The 16,706-nt window shown below is 52.2% G+C and overlaps 1 protein-coding gene across 1 annotated transcript in view; it reads right to left on the bottom strand.

The window, feature by feature from the left end:
- Positions 1–393: 393 nt before the first annotated feature.
- Positions 394–16,706, bottom strand: part of TMEM131 (transmembrane protein 131) — a 180,851-nt gene continuing 164,538 nt past the window's right edge. The window contains 11 exon segments of the mRNA XM_070380002.1: positions 394–1,442; positions 2,687–2,847; positions 3,422–3,519; positions 4,295–4,391; positions 4,494–4,615; positions 5,276–5,441; positions 7,620–7,769; positions 7,960–8,084; positions 12,330–12,372; positions 12,375–12,456; positions 15,557–15,732. Coding sequence (XP_070236103.1) covers positions 1,158–1,442; positions 2,687–2,847; positions 3,422–3,519; positions 4,295–4,391; positions 4,494–4,615; positions 5,276–5,441; positions 7,620–7,769; positions 7,960–8,084; positions 12,330–12,372; positions 12,375–12,456; positions 15,557–15,732 — 1,505 coding nt within the window. The 3' untranslated portion in view covers positions 394–1,157.

The raw sequence follows: 16,706 nt of genomic DNA, 5'->3' as shown, positions 1-16,706 counted from the left end.
GGCTTTACAGGCCAGGAAAAGGATGACAAGAGAAGCCTGCTGAAGCAGGCAGCACTTTCTGAGAGATTAAACCAAACTCATGTGTTACGGCCTGTGGAACCTGCCCGGTAACTGTGATCTTTACAGGCACCACTTGGAGGAGCTGTGGGAATATGAAAACTGGAAAGGGTCGAGCACTTCTTTTTAGATGTGTGAGCTTTTTTTCCTCTCAAGGGCCTTTAGGGAATACTCTGGAAATACTCAGAATTTAATTAGGCCACAGAGCTTCCAGCCACAGTAAGTCCAACTCCACAGAATGAGGCACTTGATAGAATGACTTACTTTAGTGTGAGACAGCTCCAACATATGCATATCCTGTGTTTAAAAAAAAAAAAAAAGACACAACAAATTCAAGGCTTTTGAAAAAAGCATCATTTATTTCAAAGTACAACATAAAGTTGTATTTTTAAGAAATACACCTTCAATCTTGTATCTCAAGACTTGGCGATGTGCATTTCAGTTTATCTTGAAAATAAATTCAGGTATACAAATGTTACATACCTCAAGTACAAACAGCACAGAAAATGCATATGGTCTCAACCGAATGTTTTAACATTCATTCACTGTTCTTAAAGTTGACTTAACATTTCTGTAATCTGCTTTTAAACCGAGACAGCCTTATTTTAAAAAAATACTCTGTATTTTCAGCACAAAGTCCTCATACATTTTTAAAATTAGATCTTGGCGTATAATATTGTGAAATTATTAAAAAACCAACCTTGGTAATTTAATAAAATTGTCACATGCCAGGACTTCTGAAATCAACTTGAGTTGTCACCTTGCTGTAATATCAAATTGGTGTTCACACAGACAGATAAGGTGGGAGAAGACAGGTGGTGGGCAGCTGATAACAGGTAAGGTTTTCAGATGTACAGGTCTTACTGGAGTTTGTGGCTGAGTCCAGACTTTTCTCTAAAAGCACAACAGCAAATCTCGTATTATCATAATTGCAAGAAAGATCTGAAAGAAGCGAGTGGTGTAAGCCTGCCCTGCAGAGATGAGGAGGGTGAGGAGTGGGCAGCAACAGCGGGGAGAGCCTTCAAGATGTCTCGGAAACGGGCACGTCACGGTCTAGACCAGGGGCCACCACCGTTTTATTTTTCTTTTTTTGCCTAATTTCAATTCTCGTGAGGGAAGTGCGAATTCGACCAGGGGTCTGAGCTCCTCCGTCCGATGGTGGGGCTCCATATCCGCCAGGGGTTGTAGGTCTGGCCCAGGTCGTCGGTGGGGCTGGCGGCAGAGGGCGCGTGAGCTGCCGGGGCGCTCTCGGGGCCCATGAGGCTGATGCTCGGCAACGCGCTGGTGGGGCTGGTGAAGGGCAGGGTGCTGTGCAGGCTGCTGGACCAGATGGAGCTGCTGAACGGAGTGGACGACCACAGGCTGCTGGTGCTGCCAAGGATGGGCTGACGAGACAAAACAGAGGACGCTGAGCATCAGACGTGAAGGGGCAGATGGCAGAGCGGGGAAGGTAAGCTAACGACGGGCTAGGACACAGGCTCCTCTCACTGTCTACTTTAAAGTGGATGTTTCATACACACAGCCGCCTCAGCACCTGAGCAGATGGTTCTGAAACTTTAAAGGGTGCCCACCACAGCCAGGGCTGAGCGCAGCCCACCCGTTTCAGAAGGTGAAGCTCACGGGGCCGCGAGCCGCCCCGCCACCTTTGCAGCACGTGGAGGAGCTGGGCAGGTGCACCAGCAATGAGGAGAAGGCGGCGGTGTCAGCTGCTTAGACTCTTTCATGATCCCACGGACTGAAGCCCGCCGGGCTCCTCTGTCCCTGGGATTCTCCAGGCAAGAACACTGGAATGGGTTGCCATTTCCTCCTCCAGAGGATCTTCCCAACCCAGGGATAGAACCCAAGTCTCCTGCATTGCAGGTGGATTCTTTTGCCCTCTGAGCCACCAGGGGAGACCCATCAATAATGGCCTGAAAGGTCTCAAAGGGTTCTACCCCATTTTAAAAGAACAGTTAAGACACTTGGAGAACTGAAGCCAGAATGATTACGAGTGAAGACAAACTTCGGAACTGGTGAAGTTAAAACATCTCCTGGTCAAACCTTGCACATCTAACTGAGTCTTCCTGAGGATGAAGAAGTGATCACAATGGGATCCTATTTTTCTGTAATGATTTTGTCAAAGCTGAAACCAGGAGTCATTTACTCTTTGTGGCACATGACCTTTGCAGAACCATTTAGCCGAGAAATAAACAGATGCACCTAGAAAAAGCCGGAGTCACGGGGCCTCCCAGGACCCAGTGTGTGCCGCGCTCAGGTGCCGTCGAGACACGGGCCTCCCGGGACCCAGTGTGTGCCACACTCAGGCACCGTCTGACCTGGAGGTGGCGGGATCCGAGAGGGGCCCCCAGTCACCCTGCAGTCTAACTTACAGGTTGGGAGAGGCTGAGATGAGAGACTTCAGAGATCAAGCCTCAGCGTCTCAGCCTTCCTCCTGTAACTTCTGGACCATCTCGGCTCTGAAGAGAACTGATGGTCACTTTGGCAGAAATGAAGACGCAGCAGTGGACAGGATGAGCGTGCCCATGCCTTCACACTGCTGTTATCCTTCATCTCTGTCAGCGTCACCCCCAGGGACAGCGGCAGCTGTGACGCTGCCTGAGCAGGCAGGCCGAGCAAGCCCAGGACTCACTGTGGCCGTGTGGGTCGGGGAGCTGGAACTGGCTGGCCAGGAAGGGCTGGGCTCTGTGGCCGGCGAGTCCCAGAGGTAGGAGGGGCCGCTGCTCAGCTCATTCCAGCTCCTCTGTGAGGGCTGATTGCATGATCGCGATAACCCGAGCTTGCTGAACACTTCTGGAAGAGAGGAAGCAAAGGCAAGTGTGCGCTGGATCCGGCCGTGCTCCCGGGGCAGGTTGGGTGTCCTCTCAGGGGTCTGCATCGCACCCACTCCAGCAGCCCCCACCATTCACGGTGGGGTGTCGGGGGCACCCCTGCCCATGACCTCAGAACCTCACCCACGCCTTTCACTGGACCGTCACGTGCAAACACCATCACAGCTAATGGGAATTCTAATTCTCAACAGCAAGAAAAATAAGGAGCTCCAGCGTAGCCAGGAGCCACCTCTCAGACACAGAACTTTCTTGAAGCTCTTAAGTCAGGTCTGCAGAACATAAGCCAGTGGGGATCCCCACTGCATGGAGCAGACCCACTGCACCTTCAGGCTGGGGTGTGGGGAGGGGCCCGTCCAGGACAGGGCAGCAGAGACAGACCCACCTCCCGGGAGTCAGCCCCGTGCCCACGCCTACGGCTGCCTGACAGCGCTGGCAAGGGAAATGCATCTTTCAAACACGTCCCCCAGACGGCCACCAGTCTCCTCCCTCCATCTGTCCATGGCTCACTAGTCATGGTCCAGGGTTTAAACACTCACCACCAGTTAGGTTAAAAGAATTCCCAAAGGCTGAGAACGAGTTGAGGGGTGTGAAGTCAGGGCTGCTGGGGTTGCTCACGGGGCTCCACAGACCCGAGCTGAATGTTGGGAGAGAAAAACGCAACACACAAGAACGTGACGGTCAATGGAGACAGACCCAGCGCTCACAGCTGCGCGCATGGCAGGCCCTGCTCCAATGGGCGCGCGCGTGTCACAGACAACAGGGAGACCTGGAGACTGCTCCGTGCCCGGAGGGCCCAGAGCTCAGGCCACTCTGCCACAGGTTGGGAGCCTGGCTCAGAGCAAGTGTTCTGTGCAGAAAAGAGGTATTTCTTCCTTATTTACCTTTCAGTGATGGAAGATTTATTAAACTGTTTCAAATCTAGGATTCGTTTTCTTGTTAGTATCAGGCAGGTGAAACTGAGAGTCTACTTGAAGTTTTATTATTTTACTGTGGGAATGTTATCCAGGCAAGTGAACCGAGGCAGTGCCTGCACACCACCAGGCCCTGTGGCTGCTCTGGGTCAAAGCCCGACAGTGCAGTGACTGCCTGGAGTCTGCTCCTGGGCCCTTCCTCTCACAGTCTGCTTCCTCTGCTTCTCATGGTGAGGTCACAGCCTTTCCACAATGACCATGACAACGGAGAGGGACGACAAGAGACTTAGAAGGCGGTCACACACCTGCCCCCTCCGCGGGGGTGGGCTGTGTTGCGGGTGCCTCCTCCCCTATCAGGGGGCCCAGGAGGGAGCAGAGACCCCCACCAAACATCTGCTTGTCATCTAGGGGCCTCAGAGCACACGAACAGCTGGAAGATGTCAACCCAGCCTGAGAAGCCCGCTTGCCTCCACCCCGATTGAGGCGGGCCGGCCATACCTGTCTGAGCCATCGCTGTCAACAGGAGTGTGTGAAATGCCAAGGCTGCTAGAGAAATCTGTTTTGCTTGAAGAAACTTTGGCAAAGCCGTTCCCACCTGTAATAACGGGCTCCGAGTCAGCGGGAGGCAGCTGGGCCACAGGTATGTGCCCAGGCCCAAGGCCCAGTGGTGCCTGGTCTCTGATGCCAAGCCACTCACCTGGGCTCTTGTCATACCCAGCCGTGACCGCAGCGAAAGTGGGGTTGCCATTCTTGCCCGGGAGAGAAGCGGCTTTTGTCAGTTTGTGTTTGCTCCCGCTTGGCTGCTTTGCTTTAGAGTCGCTGGAGGGAAGAAGCAAGGCGAGAGCCCCTCAGTCCTGCTGGCACTACCCCCACCCCGGCCCCGGCCGCCCCGGGGACTCGTGGCCCAGGGGCTGTGGCTCCAGCAGGGCTGGGGGTGGCCAGCCCGAGACTCTGCGGTCAGGTGGAAAGTCAGGGGTGTGGAGAGAAGGGAAGGAAAAGAGCCGGGGCAGCCCTTTCTAGAGGGAACAAGGAGCGGGCCGCCAGGCAGGAAGGGCCGACCACGGCTGCCGCGTCCCCGTGCCGGCCGTGGGTGAGGAGTCCCGGCCGGGAGGACGCAGGGTGGGGAGGAGCGCAGGCCCTCAGTCTGCGAGTGGCACCCCCCGTCAAGGCCACGGTCACACTAACGGTCGGGCTCTGTGCCTCCCGTGTGCTCGGCTCTTGCAGGCCCTGCCCTGCCACTGTGACCTTCACCCGCCACAGGCTCAGAGCAAATGACCCATAAGCCTGTTTCCTCGACTCTCAGCACAGCTTGTGGGGCTTCATTCAGGATGTGCTTTCTGGCTCCTGAACCAGACCCTGACTCTACGGGGCTGCCCTGAGGTAAGGGCTGGGGAGCAGGGCTGAGCCTGCACAGGGCGGGATGGCCCTGCAGCCTCTGAGGGTCCCCCCGACCCGGCCCCAGCTCGGCCGCGAGCCCACCTGCCCGGGCTGCCATGGACGATGCTGCTGTAGCTGCCCCGGGACGTGAACGGGCAGGGTGCGGCGGGCGGTGAGGGGGAGGTGGGCGGCGGCGAGGTCTGGCGTTGTTTCAGGAAGATGTCTGCGTTGAGGGTTTGCAGAGAGAGTTTATAAAGACTATCTGTAGCTGCAAATTAAAATTAAAAAGTCTCAATTGTGACATTTCGATTTTTAGTCTTAAAAAATAGTTGCTTTTGATATTCTAACATCAAAGGCAGTGATGCAAAGCCTACAGCTTTCACGTGTGCTGTTTCTCTGCCTTTTGCGGAATCTCCCACGTGACCCAGCTCTGCAGGCCCTTCCTGGGGGGTGAGGCCCCTCCCTCCTCAGGCTGGCAGGAAGCTTCCCCCTGTCCGCAGGGACGGGCAGGTGGAGTCTCTGCCTGGACCTGGAAGACCCTGGACTACCACACAGGTCCCAGCCTCACAGGTGTGGGGCCGGGAGAGCACCCCAGCTCCCCCAGGGGGACCCTTGCGCTCCGTGGGCCTGCCAGGTCCCTGTTTTACAAGGATACTCTATTCCTGCTGCCCTTTAAAGCACAGCTGTTTCAAAAATTTTAAACAGAAAATAAGACAGATTCTGCATTCACTCAATGGAAACACGTAACTTATCAGAAACAGGTACCACCCTGCATGTCTGTCACGTGTGCCCTGGTGCTGTGATGCGAGGTGCGAGGAGAGGGCTTGGCCTCCACAAGCTCAGTCTCTGGGGGACCCTACTTGCCCAGTTACCCTGGCACGACCCCTCTGGCTGAGCATCCCGCTTGTCTCTTTGCCCAGCTCAGTGTGTTGCCACCCTGGTCCCTCTGGCTGGCCTTTCGAGCCTCCAGAGCAAGGACGGGCTGCTCTGCTCTCTACCCACCCGGTAGGGCCTGTACCCCTCACCCTCAGAATCCAGCTGGCTCTGTGGGTGGTTCCCCTTCCCTCCAGCACTGCGTGCCTCTCCCAACAGGCAAGGGGCTGGGCCCAGGTGAGCTCACGTGATCTTGGTAGTGTCCAGGTCCCCGTCTCTTCAAAGTCCGAGTTAGTTTTCCCACCTTCAGCTGTGCACCTGCCCTAAAAACTCTCCCCACGCTTCCCCCACGGGGCTGGCCCCTAGTCACCTGCCGTTTCCACCTGTCCCCTCACCCTCGCTCGCTGGAAGAATCTCCCCTCCCCACCTGCCCGGATGTCTGCTGACCCGACACGCACACTGCGTCCCTGGAGAATCCCCCAGGCTTCGCTGGGCTTCACACAGCCCAGTGAAACCGGCTCCCCGAGAACATGGAGTTTACTCCCTGTGGGGAAACAGCCCCTGTCACAGGGTACAATCCGAGCACCAGCGTCCTGTTGAAACCTCGGAGGGGATCTAAGGGCCTGAGAGCAGCAGCCTGGACCCCAGGATGACCCAGAGACTCGTTCAACTCATTTCTTGAATGACCAGGGGTTTCGGACTCTCTCCCTCATCTCAAGCAAGAAGAAAGTACTAAAAAGGCTCCAGAGAGTTTCATAGCAAATATGGGGCTGCAGGTTTTAACCCAGGGAGTGTCTCTCTTCAGGGAGTATTTACACAGGCTTGTGCTCAACGCCCACCTCACCCAAGTTCTTCGCCCTCATTCAACTCACTGGCCTCCCATCACCCCTCTTCTCTAAACTTCCGTGACCTTGAACCTGGTACTCACCCCAGATTTTCCCTTTGGTGCAAATGGGCCCAATGGAGTCACTCTGATATGGTGGCTGAGTGCAGACAGATCAGCCCTACAGAGCTGACTGCCAATGCCCTGCCCCCTGGCCCTGGCTGCGCCGGTCTCTCCTCTTCCAGGTCCTATCTATCTAGAGCCTGAGGGCCCCCACCCTGTTCTGGGAGACAGTGCTCCTGCCATGATTTCCTGCAGGCCAGACCCGGGGAACAAGGTCAGCAAGCTGGTGAGAAAACTAACGCCTTCACACGGCTGTCTTCGGAGAAGATGCAGCAAACTGGGAAACAAAGTGAATTCTCACAAAAGGGGCTGCGCTGTAGACATACGAGGAACTAACCAGGGGCCGGGATGCCAGGCCTTCTCTGGATGGTTCACTGCTCTACTGGAACTTTCCATGTTGTACAGAGGGAAGCAGGTGGTGAAGCAGCTCCCTGAACTGTCTGACTGCTCTGCTATGAACGCTTACTCTACGGCTGATCACACTTTAGGCTCTTTACCGACGTGGCTGCTGGCTGCTACAAACCGGCTCCGGCACACAGACCCTGGGTCTCCTTTGCTGGCAAGACGCCCTCAAGTTTTCCCGCCCAGACCCGGATGCGCTGCAGCTATGGGGAGCACCGTACTTACAGCTGCCGGGCTTGTGAACAGGCACGGAATCCCACTCTGGCGGTGGAGAGTCTTTTTCACCTTCTGAGCTGCTGGTGTTGCCTAGTTCTTGACTGTTTGGGAGAAACTTTGCGAGGGCAGGTGGCCTGCTATCCACTAACTTACTTGTACCTGTCCAGAATTCAGAAAAGAAAGCCATGATGGAGGATCATCCCTTTCTTTGGGGCCAATTTCAAAAAACCTTCCGATGAGAATGAGAATCCACCTATGCCCGACGACTCCTGAATACTGTGAACTCACAACCAACAACTACTAGTACAACGAACTGTTAGGCCGCCTGTACGACGAGAAAGGCAAATACCTTTTGTTTTCTGGGAGTTTCGTGGTTTGGATCCACTGGTCAGTGTAGTTGGAAGAGGAATCTTGGTTGGGAGATTTCGGCGCTGTTTGCTTTCCAAGGGAGCAGTATACGGTAGCTCTAAGCAACTGAAAGACAACCACGGTGGGACATTCAAACACAACGCTTTGTTTCAGGGCTGAGAGGAGAAGTCACTGATCCGGCTACAATCTCAACAGCTTCTTTGACTCATTTGGCCTCCTGATGCATTACCCACCCACCGTCCTGAGGGCTGGCTGCCTTGCAAGCACTTCTAATACTGCTCAGAAGACATGGACAGACTTATCCTCTGCTATTCTGACAGCAGACAGGGAACTGAGGTCCATTATTTAATAATGTGTAACGGGTCAGAGCACCTACCTCAGACAAGGTGTAGGAAGCTGTTTGTACAAACTAGCCTTGTAGGAGCTGCTAAGTGCAGTCATTCTGCTCGTGAGCAGGTCTCACCCCACCTGAAGCCTCCTCACCCAGCACCTAGATCCTCACCCAATGTGTGCACTGCCTGCAGGACTCTTGAATATGGAGACGCTGAAAGGTCTCAGACTTAGAACTGTCAAAGGTTCCGTGACTCAAAACTCTGAACCTGTTTTCCCATGGACACCATGCAGTGAACCAGGGCTACAAGTTCACCAGGGCTAGTTCCTGAGTGACCTACAAATCCCCCAAAGCCCACGGCAGGGCGGCAGGACTCTCTTGTTTGTCTAAGGTCTAGGCTGAGTGGGTAGGATAAATATTCTTCTCTATTCTCGAACTCAGGGTTCATCTTAGGCCAAAACTTAAATATTATTTTCACTGATCTATTTAGAGTATATTACTTCTAAAATATTAAGAGGCAAGCTTAACATAATAAACATGTATAAATAGGACAATTAATTGGCTCTGAACTTCCTGTCAGCAAGGCAAAACGGGAGAGAAGTTTAAGTTTTAAGGGCTATTTTTAAGTTTCCACAGCCCGATGAAGAAAACATTGAAGTCTGCTGAGAGAGAAGTGATCTTTAGGAGAAATGACCTGGGGAGATGGCCCACATAGGCAGTATGGTGAGCCTTGGAAACACGCGAACCATAAAACCTTCACAAGTCGCCTCTGTGCTGCCCACCAAGATCACGAGGCCTCTCCGCTGACAGGAGCCAGACTGACGCGGCCCAGCAGAAGGACGCCTTTCAGCTGAGGCAACCCAGTGGCCCCTTACAAGAATTACTCTAAAAATCATCAGTGGGCTCTGGTGACGGCCGCAAAGCTGTCAGTTCGAGGCTGAGCTGATAGCTGGCTTTCCACTAAAATTTCACAGTTCACTGATCAATATAAACGTTCTTAAAGTGGGCAGTGTCTGGCATTTTCCACCTAAGTGCACTTGCTGCCCCAGCCTCCAGGGGTGTCATTCCGACCCAGCACTCTGCCCCCCACCCCCTCCCAGCCCCACCCTTCAGGTTCTTAAAGCGCCACATCCTCCTTCCACTACCCCTCCAAGTTCACCCTCCTAGGGGGTAGCAGATCTCTGCTGGGCTCTGGGCCTGGCACCGTCCAAGCTAGCTCACACCAGATCGCAAATGTGAGGACGGCTCAGACTTTCTATATCCAGTGGCACCCCAGTGTCCATCACTAGCACATGTCCCCTTCTTTCAAAAAGGTAAGCAGATTTTTTATATATATATATATATATAAAATGGTATATAAAGCATGATTTCATAAACAAATTTTAACAGAGGTGTTTTATAAACATTATATAAGGTAGTTGGTCAAAGGTCATTTTCTTTTCATTCTTTTGTTTCTTTATATTTCACAAATTTTCTATCATAAATTGTTGTTACATTTGGAATTAGTATAAAGGCTAACCAAAAATCCAAAGGGCTCGGTTCACCCAGAATTTTAGGTGGGCTAACGAACCGACATGAAAACAATGCACTGTTCATGGGTGAGCCTATTAGGGCTGCAGCTTTATACATCTGGCTTTCTCCTTACGATTGACAAAGACAATTTAAAAAGACACTTTAGAGCATATTGCTTAAACTGCCTTCTGGTAATGATCTCTGTTAACTACACACATCAAGAGGACGTGAGCTGAGACTGCCCTGTGGCCAAGACCCTGTGCTCAATGCAGGGGCCCGGGTTGGATCCCTGGTCAGGGAACTAGATCCACATGCTGCAACTAAGACCTGGTGCAGCCAAATAAATAAATGAATCTTTAAAAAAATGTGAGTTCTCACTCTGCCTCCTGACTGGGGGCTGGAGAGTGGGCAGCTCTGGCTCTGGGAATACCAGCAAACTCCCTCAATACCCCCTGCAGAGTCACGGCATCAAACACAGTCTTTCACAGATCCTCAAAGTCAAACCTGCTAACAGTCAACTGACTTCCTAGAAAGGTCAGAATACAACAGAAGTCACTGGAAGAAGGATGAGAGGATTAATGCATACGTACAATCTGTTTTAAATGTACTGAGCTCAGGCGTCAAGGAGAATAAACGGTCTCCCCATGGTGACAATCACCTATGGACTGGTTTCACTAAGATAATCCTCAGAAGCTGGGCTTTTAAACTTACGATCCTAACAATGACAGCACAACAGTCCATTCTCACAAGATCTCAGGATATGTAAAAATGAAGGTTTTTCATAATTTGGATTTTTCTACTTTAAAAACATAGTGAGCACTGGGAAGCCTGGCGTGTTGCACGCAGTTCATGGGGTCGCAGAGTCGGACATGATTCAGCAACTGAACAACAACGCTTTAAAACATCTGGTCAGTCAACTAAGCCTGAAAAAGGCCTAGAAGAAGAATCTCTAGCCACTCGACTAGGGCTGTTATTCCTGTCTTGGGAGCCAGAGTATTAGCACCAAAGTGCCTCAGGCTGATTCCCTCGGGCAGAGTCAAGGGCCATTATTCCACTTGACTCTATTCTAACCACGCCAGATCCTTCTCGACAAGCTGTGTAGTGAGGCTACTTCAACCGACATTTGCACAAAAGGGTAACTTTAAGTATAAACACTCCATTACTAATATTGCCATGTACTGTGTTGCTTCTTAAGTTCAGGGACAAGGTTACATTTTTATGCAGTAATCACTAATTTCTGATTAGCTTCTGTTTCTACAGGACAAGCTGGCCCTGTTGAGTTAAGCTGTATCATCTAGGGACAGAGTCCAGTTTACTGGTGTTTTTGCAGAGTTCAAGCTTTATTCCTAGAATCTGAGTAAGAACAGACTTTCTGCAAAGCTATGGTCAGTTCTGATGACAACAAACCATGTGTTCCTTTATTAACTTATACATAATTCCCTCAACTTCCTGGGTTGATGTCCACTTATCAGAGAAGAAGGTCAACACTGGCTTCCATGCAGATGGCCATCTTGTACGATGAGCTAGTACGGCACTGTCAGCAACTCTAAAACCAGGACTAGTTTATTAGACCCAAAGTTAATGGAAGTATGAAGTAACCTTAGGAAATAATAACCCAATAGTTCAAATCATTCATTTCCTTGGGGAAACATTTTGTAGGGCGCCCTCCCTGAGGGGCCCAAGGACCCTGGCAACTGTCTGGTGGTAATATCTGCCCTGAGCACTTTTTTTTCACAAGGTAAGAATGTATGTGCCGTGTGTGAAGTTGCTTCAGTGTGTCTGACTCTTTGCGACCCTTTAGATGGCTGCCTGCCAGGCTCCTGTGTCTGTGGGAGTCTTCAGGCAAGAATGCTGGAGTGGGGTGCCATGCCCTTCTCCAGGGAAGCTTCCTGAGGTCTCTTAAGCCTCCTGCTTGGCAGGCGGGTTCTTTGCCACTAGCGCCACCTGGGAATCGCAGGTCAAGAATACATTTTTCCAAGTTTTACAGCTTGGAGTCCAGATCCCCATGACAGCCCCGGGTGAGTGAGCAGACCCAGAGCCCCTTTGAGAGAAATTATGGTCATACCTGCAGCTGGAACATCAAGTCCAGTTTTGGGCAGAAGTGAAATGGCTCTCTGTCTGGGAGCAAATCACCAACTGTATTTTTCTCCTCCATTCCTCCCCGCCCCACCCATATTTTGGCTGAGCCACGTGGCATGTGGGATCTTAAGTTCCCTGACCAGGGGTTGAACCCATGCCCCTCGCAGTAGAAGCAAGGTGTTTTAACCACTGGTCCTCTTCTGTTTTTACAAGTTTTAACTCTGCCTTTTGTATGTCTGACCTCAGAAGCATGTGCCTGTCCCTCCCCAGGGACAGTGAACGCTGGGCAGCAGAAAAAACCCAGAGGAACATAGCTTTTGTTGCAAAAAACCCCAGAAAAACCAGTCAAGCAGACACAACCATTACGAGTTCTCACATAACTCCTCTTACTTACACCTCATTTCTCTGAAGTCATATACTTTTCTTACCTGGGTTTCACATCTGCTGGGATTTCTTTCTTAACATTTAAGACTTTTTGCTTTTTTGTTTCACTTGAGACATTTCGTTTTCATGTTTTTCAGGCATGGCTTGTTTTCCCTTTTGCTTTTCTGTATCCTGTAAAAAAAAAAAAGTATACTTAATTGCTGAGTAAGATTAAAAATGCCTGATATAGTCCTAATTTGAAGGCAGAGACACAACACCAAAGATGGAAAAGATACATATATCACAAGTATACAAATGATAAGCTCCTTTCTTCAAATCGCTCTCAACGTGGTTCTGTCAATTTTCCAGCCTTTGATTTATCATAATTATGTTTTACTGGGTCTGAGTTATAAGGCATGTCAAAATTATACTCACATCCTGACTAGAGTAGGAGGTGACAGTCATAGCAACAGATTGATAGCTTGTTGTTAAGCACTGGGGAGCAAAGCCTTGCCCTTTTTACAAGAAAAGGTAAGGCAGGACAGCAGGATAGAGCGACACACTCCTGGTGATGGTCCTCATGCTGCGCACGAGGAAGCCCCCAGGGGAGAAGACAGCACAGGCGAAAGCGTGTCCCCCCAAGTGTTCATGGTAACGCACGCCTGTCACAGTGTCGCGGCGGCTGGGATGCCAACAGATGCACCATCCAGGGGAGGGGCCCAGCCATTCAGTCACTTATTCAGCCATCCTTCCCTGGTCACCCCGCTGGTGTCAGGCAACGGGGTTACCAAGAGGGCCCAGTCCCTTCCCTCAAGGATGGTGAAGTCTAGCAGGAGGGAGACACCGGACACAGATCAACTTGCGTCCACGCAGCAGTGTTCACTGGCTGGGACTGGAGCCTAGGAGCCGTCCCGTCGGCTGAAAAGGCCACAGCCCAGGTGCTGCTCAGAGCTGTGCTGCTCGACGAGCCCAGCGATGCTGCCCCTGGGTCCCAGTTTAGGCGCGCATGGGAACTACACCAGGCGCTCCAGACTAAGGGGAGCCGCCGCTACACCCACCCGTGAGCCCGGGGGCTAGTCTCTAAACAGGGCAGACACCATTCAGGCACTGGTGACCACCCTGGAGCCACCTGGAAAGCGGGCGTGCGCTGCTCACGTGCAGAAGACCACACACAGCATGGGCGTGAAGTGGAAAAACAGAAGCCTGGTTCTGTGTCAGGGCGCACAGGGCCAACTGCGGGGAGACACCCTGGCTGAAGGCCAGAGCTGCTGCGAGCGGTGGAGAGCTCCCACCAAAGGGCAGGTGAGTGTCCACAAGACAGGGTCAGGCTGCAGTTCAGGTCACATAGACCCATCCACCTGATGGCAGAGAGGGGTACAACGCCCTCCTGCCCCAGCACCTTCTGAGACTGTGCTGAGTCATGCAGGAAGTGTTCCGGGGCCACCCGACTCATGGAGAACTTTGCAGACCGTGAGCCCGAGGACAGGAACCTGGCCCTTCTGTCCACAGTTGTTTCTTCTTTTATTTTCATGGTTGTTTCTTAAGCGCCCACTATGCAGGTTCCCAACACGTGTTTGCTGAGTGCATGGGGAGAAGAGGGCTGGAAAAGACACACGTGAACGAGCAAATGACCTGCCAAGCTCGTAATCTAGTTGGGAAGAAAACACACACGACAGGCGGATGCGTCAGTTACAAAGAAACAAGAGCGCGGAGCTGAGGCCAGAGCGCGGAGGGGCTCGTTCCCAGTGGTCTGGAGGTTAGGACTGAGCTTCCACCGCAGGGGGCATAGGTTCAATCCCTGGACAGGGAAGTAAATCCCGCATGTGACTGAAAGCAACAGCAGCAGCAGCGAGCGCTGAGGGGGAGGAATAAAAACTGCTCAGCAGCGAGAATGGCAACAGGCATGGAGGTGGCCGGACTGGAGCAGCATCTGTGAGAAAGTACACGACGGGGCAAGAGCCGACGACCAGGAGGAAATGAATCGCAGAGGAGGGAGGATGATGCCGGAGGGTGTGGGGGACAGAGTGCTGGCGGTGCTCGGCTGGAGGGGAGTGCCGAACGAGTGCTCAGGCGAATGCTGCAAAGGCGGAAAGAAGGCAAGCAAAGCTGGGGAGCAAGTCTGTGCTGAGAACGCTGTCCAGATGCTTGAAGTTCCTCTGCTGTTTTTCCTTTGTTACTGATGCATTCGCCTGTTTTGTGTGTGAAACACACGCTCTAGTTTCTTCCCAACTAGATTACAAACCCGGCAGGTCATTTGCTCGTGCACGCGTGTCTTTTCCAGCTCTCTTCTCCCCATGCACTCAGCAAACATGTGTTGAGAATCTGCGTGCTGGGTGCCTGAGAAACCGCCGAGGACAGAAAGGCCAGGTTCCTGTCTCAAGGGGCTGAGACCCCACTTGAGGACCACGAGCTGGCTGTCTGCTCCTCTGTAGCAGCTGGCACAGAGTGCCAGCCCCAGCCATGGACGGCGCTGAATGGGCCCAGAGCAGCTGCCAGGCCTCAGGGACGCACAGGCGAGGGCAGTGACAGGAAGTGTCATGTGCAGACTTGACTTTAAAACTTAACAGGTGAGGATGACACTGCTGGACGTCTGTAAGAAATGATTCCTTAAGCCACTAGATTAAGACCGAAACAGAAATTCAGCCCCACAATATTAAAGGCTCTATTTGGCTCATTTTACATTTGAAATATGGTCATTTAGAAATAAAAAGGTCCAAAGGGAATTACACCCTCACTTTTCCTCACACCTTATAACACACGCTCTCCGACACAGCCACAGCAGTAACATCACCCTCCATCCACCTCGCGGCCACGGTGCCCAGGCATTTGGCAGTACGACTCCTGATGCCCACGACCCCCTTGGAGCTGAGCGTGGGGAGTGAGGACGCCTTTCTGGTGTGCTGGGGGAGTGCTCGGAGCTAGGGGGCCCCTGGGGCTGGGTCACAGCCACCGCTCTGCCTGCTCCCAGGGCTCACTGTGCCAGCGGCGGCACAACAGGACACAGCCAATATAATCAAAACAAAGTGGGGTAACTCCTTCCCATCCTTTTTTGATACTTAAAATCTGAGACAATTTTCATGAGCCAGAGTGGTTACTATTTCAGACAGACCCTAACTTTCCAATTTCTAACTATTCCACCTTATTAGCAGGCTTCCTGACCTGTCCCCTGGGGAAAGGAACTTATTCTCGCCCGGAGCTGTGGTGCCTGTGCAGGAGAGACAGGTAACCCGGGCGGGCACATGCCCCGAGCACAGCCATTCTGCGCCCACCCCGCCACACGAGGCCGCCCTACCTCCTTGAGGAGAGGCTCTGTGTCTGGGTTGGAGGTCTCTGTGGTGGTGGAGGAGCTGTCGTCGTCAGCCAAGGAGTCCTTCAGCTCGTCTTCCAGGGCCCTCCCCTTTCCCTTCTTCTCCTTCTCCTCCTGCTTCTTGGGGGGCTTCACCTTGCGCTGAGGAGGCTTTCCTTTCCCTGCGGGTGAGAGTCAAAGTAAAAGAGCCCTTGATATTTCAACAGCTTGGAAAACACAGCCGTTCAAACTCTTTTTGAAGAGGCTGAACTCTGATTAGTAACAGTTTCTCTGTTTCTTCTCTAAAGCTTCTCAAATTAACATTTGACTTTCTGATTAGAATATTTTACAAGATCAACAATTTTTGAGGCATAAGTGATATACAATAAGATACGCCCATTTTAAGTGTACAGTTCAATGAGTTTTGGCAACTCGCTAGTTTTCACAAATCTATGTGTCTCTAGAAGACAGCTGGCCCTTGAACAACAGGGGGTTAATCCGTATACAGGTTACAGCCGGCCCTCCACGTCTGTGGCTCCTCTGCAACCAGATTCACCCAACTGGGGACCCTGTGGTACTGTAGTTTCTACTGCTGGAAAAAATCCACATAAAAGTGGATCTATGCAGTTCAAACGCTTGCTGCTCAAGGGTCATCTGTACTTTTATATCCCAGAGATGACACAGCGTTGAGAAGTCAGAGGAGTGAAAACCAGAGATTCCGTCAACCTCTCTGGTGATGGGAGCCTGACGGTGACACGGGATGAGCTGCCACATGTGTCACTTGCGGGGTGCCGAGAACCCTGGCGGCTGAGTACAAATTCCGGCCCTCCCGTTGGTAGCTCCTTGATCTCGCCCTCTCATCTGCAGACTCGGCGAGATGACCTTACAGTGCTGTGAGGAGGAATTACAGGCAGCCCCTGGACAGTGTCCAGCCGCTGCTATGTATGGGCAGAAGGTAAAACAGAGTGACAAAAGGCCTATTATTTTAACTAATGTGGACGCTCCCAAGACAGACAAGAAAACAGCCACAACATCTGAGTGCCCGTTGCGCTGCAGTGCTGTGTGTCCTGGGAATACGGCAGTGAGAACCATCAACACAATCCCTGCCCTCAAGGAGCTTCCACCCTAACGGGAACAGAGCAGCAGAGAAGCCCAT

Source organism: Bos mutus, chromosome 11 (genome assembly GCF_027580195.1).
Source record: "Bos mutus isolate GX-2022 chromosome 11, NWIPB_WYAK_1.1, whole genome shotgun sequence".
Lineage (NCBI taxonomy): Eukaryota > Metazoa > Chordata > Mammalia > Artiodactyla > Bovidae > Bos > Bos mutus.
This window is presented reverse-complemented; position numbering and strand designations above follow the sequence as displayed.